A 2,499-nucleotide genomic window follows, 5' to 3' on the forward strand; every position below is an offset into this window, starting at 1 on the left:
AGGAATCAGCACTTCAAGTATTCATTGGATTCAACTTGTGAGTAGTGAAGAATTAATTGGAACAAAAGGATATTATAATACCCATCAGATTTTATCATACTAGTGGTCTTTTCAAATAGCTATATATTTTCAGATAATAAATGACAGATATTATATTAATTTAAAAAATAGATATTAGAAAGTGCAAGAAGCTATACAAATAAGGTTTATTATAAACTGAAAGAAAAACTTACTCTTAACCAGACTTAACAATGTACATCACTAGAACAGATAGTGCTAAGTTTTTGACAGATTTATTATGAAGTCAAAGAAGAAAACAAATGTTAGCTTCAATAATTGGATTTTCTAGCCAATTTCCATGGCCATGTGATTTTCTCAGATTGATCAGAAATCGACAAGTCAATGATGAGAAACCACACATCAGTAACAACATTCATACTTCTGGGACTGACAGATGATCCTCAAATGAAGGTTTTGATTTTTATATTTCTGTTTGTCACCTACATATTGAGTATAACTGGGAACCTGACCATCATTATACTCACTTTTGCAGATTCCCATCTTAAAACTGCCATGTACTTTTTCCTCCAAAACTTTTCCTTTTTAGAAATTTCTTTTACCACAGTCTGTATTCCTAGATTTTTATATAGCTTATCAAGTGGGGACAATACTATTAGCTATGATGCTTGTGTTGTTCAACTATTTTTTATCATCCTCTTTGGAGCCACAGAATTTTTTCTATTGGCTGTCATGTCCTATGATCGCTATGTAGCTATCTGCAAACCTCTGCATTATGTGACCATCATGAACAGCAGAGTCTGTGCAAGGCTAGTTTTTTGCTGTTGGGTAGCAGGTTTCTTGGTCATAATCACGCCACTTTGTCCATACCTAAGCCTGGAATTCTGTAACTATAATGTCATTGATCATTTTCTCTGTGATGCTCCTCCTCTCCTGAAGATTTCTTGTTCAGACACTTGGTTTATAGAACAGATGATTATAGCTGTTGCTGTTTTGGCTACCATCATGACCCTTCTGTGTGTTGTTTTGTCCTATACATACATCATCAAGACCATCATAAAATCCCCTTCTGCTCAGCAAAGGAGGAAAGCCTTTTCTACCTGCTCTTCCCACATGATTGTGGTTTCTATGACCTATGGTGGTTGTATCTTCATCTACATCAAACCTTCAGCAAAGGATGAAGTGGCCATTAACAAGGGTGTGGCACTGCTTACTACTTCATTTGCCCCTATGTTAAACCCATTTATTTATACCCTTAGGAACCAGCAAGTGAAACAAGCTTTCATAAACTTAATCAAAAGAATTTCATTTATCTCTAATAAATGAATGTTGCAATTGAGCCTTCAACTGTCAAAAAAAAAAAAAAAACGGTCAATAGACCTTATTAAGCTCACAGTCATAAATTTTTAATTATTTCATATCTGGGAGCTCTGGTGGCATAGTGCCTAAGGCATTTGACTGCTAACCAAAAGGCTGATGGTTCAAACTCACCAGTCACTTCTGAGAAGGAAGATTAGGCAATCTATTTCTTAGAGATACCACCTCAGAAACCCAAGGAGGGGTTACTATGAATCACAATCGACTTGATGGCAGTAAGTTTGCTTTTTGTTTGTTTGTTTTCATATCTATCCTCTTATCTTCTTATTTATCTCTACTACATACATTTATTTTTTGCTGCAAATAAACTCCTTGCAAAGTAACATCTCTCACCAAGAGAAGATGAGATCATAGTTCCAGGAAAATGACCTGATCCCTACTCAAACCAGTCTTGTTGTTGTTGTTGTTAGGTGCCATTGAGTTGTCTCTGACTAATGGTGACCATATGTGCAACAGAATGAAACACTACCAGTACTGTACCAGCCTCACAATCCTTGCTATACCTGATCCCATTGTTGCAGCCACTGTGCCAATCCATCTTGTTGAGGGCCTTCACCTTTTTCATTGACTCTCCACTTTACCAAACATGACATCCTTCTCCAGACAATGGTACCTTCCAACAACATGACCAAAGTAGGTGAGACGAAGTCTGGCCATTCTCACTTCTAAGGAGCATACAGGCTGTACTTCTTCCAGGACAGATTTGTTAGTCTTTTAGCAATCCATGGTACTTTCAGTATTCTTCACCAACAACACAACTCAAAAGCATCAACTCATCTTCGGTATTCCCTATTTATTGTCCAGCTTTCACATGTGTAAGATGTGATCGAAAATACCATGGCCTGGGTTAGATGCACCTTATTCTTCAGGAGACATCTTCACTCTTCAGCACTTGAAAGAAGTCTTTAACAGCAGATTTGTCCAATGTGATACACAATCTGATGTCTTGATTGCTGCTTCCATTGCTGTTGATTATAGAACCAAGTAAAATGAAGTCCCTAACAACTTCAATCTTTTCCCCATTTATCGTGATGCTGCTTATTGGTCTAGTTGTGAAGATTTTTGTTTTCTTTATATTGAGGCACAATCCACACTGCAGACTGT

The 2,499-nt window shown here is 36.9% G+C and overlaps 1 protein-coding gene across 1 annotated transcript; it reads left to right on the plus strand.

Moving 5' to 3' along the window:
* The first annotated feature begins 402 nt into the window (after window positions 1-402).
* LOC103212337 (olfactory receptor 6C2-like) lies at window positions 403-1,344 on the plus strand. The gene has a single exon (XM_007958322.2). It carries the CDS (start codon window positions 403-405, stop codon window positions 1,342-1,344), a length of 942 nt encoding a protein of 313 aa, XP_007956513.2.
* Window positions 1,345-2,499: the final 1,155 nt, after the last annotated feature.

This window comes from Orycteropus afer, unplaced genomic scaffold, assembly GCF_000298275.1.
Source record: "Orycteropus afer afer isolate SDZICR_OR568_19922 unplaced genomic scaffold, OryAfe1.0 scaffold00923, whole genome shotgun sequence".
Lineage (NCBI taxonomy): Eukaryota > Metazoa > Chordata > Mammalia > Tubulidentata > Orycteropodidae > Orycteropus > Orycteropus afer.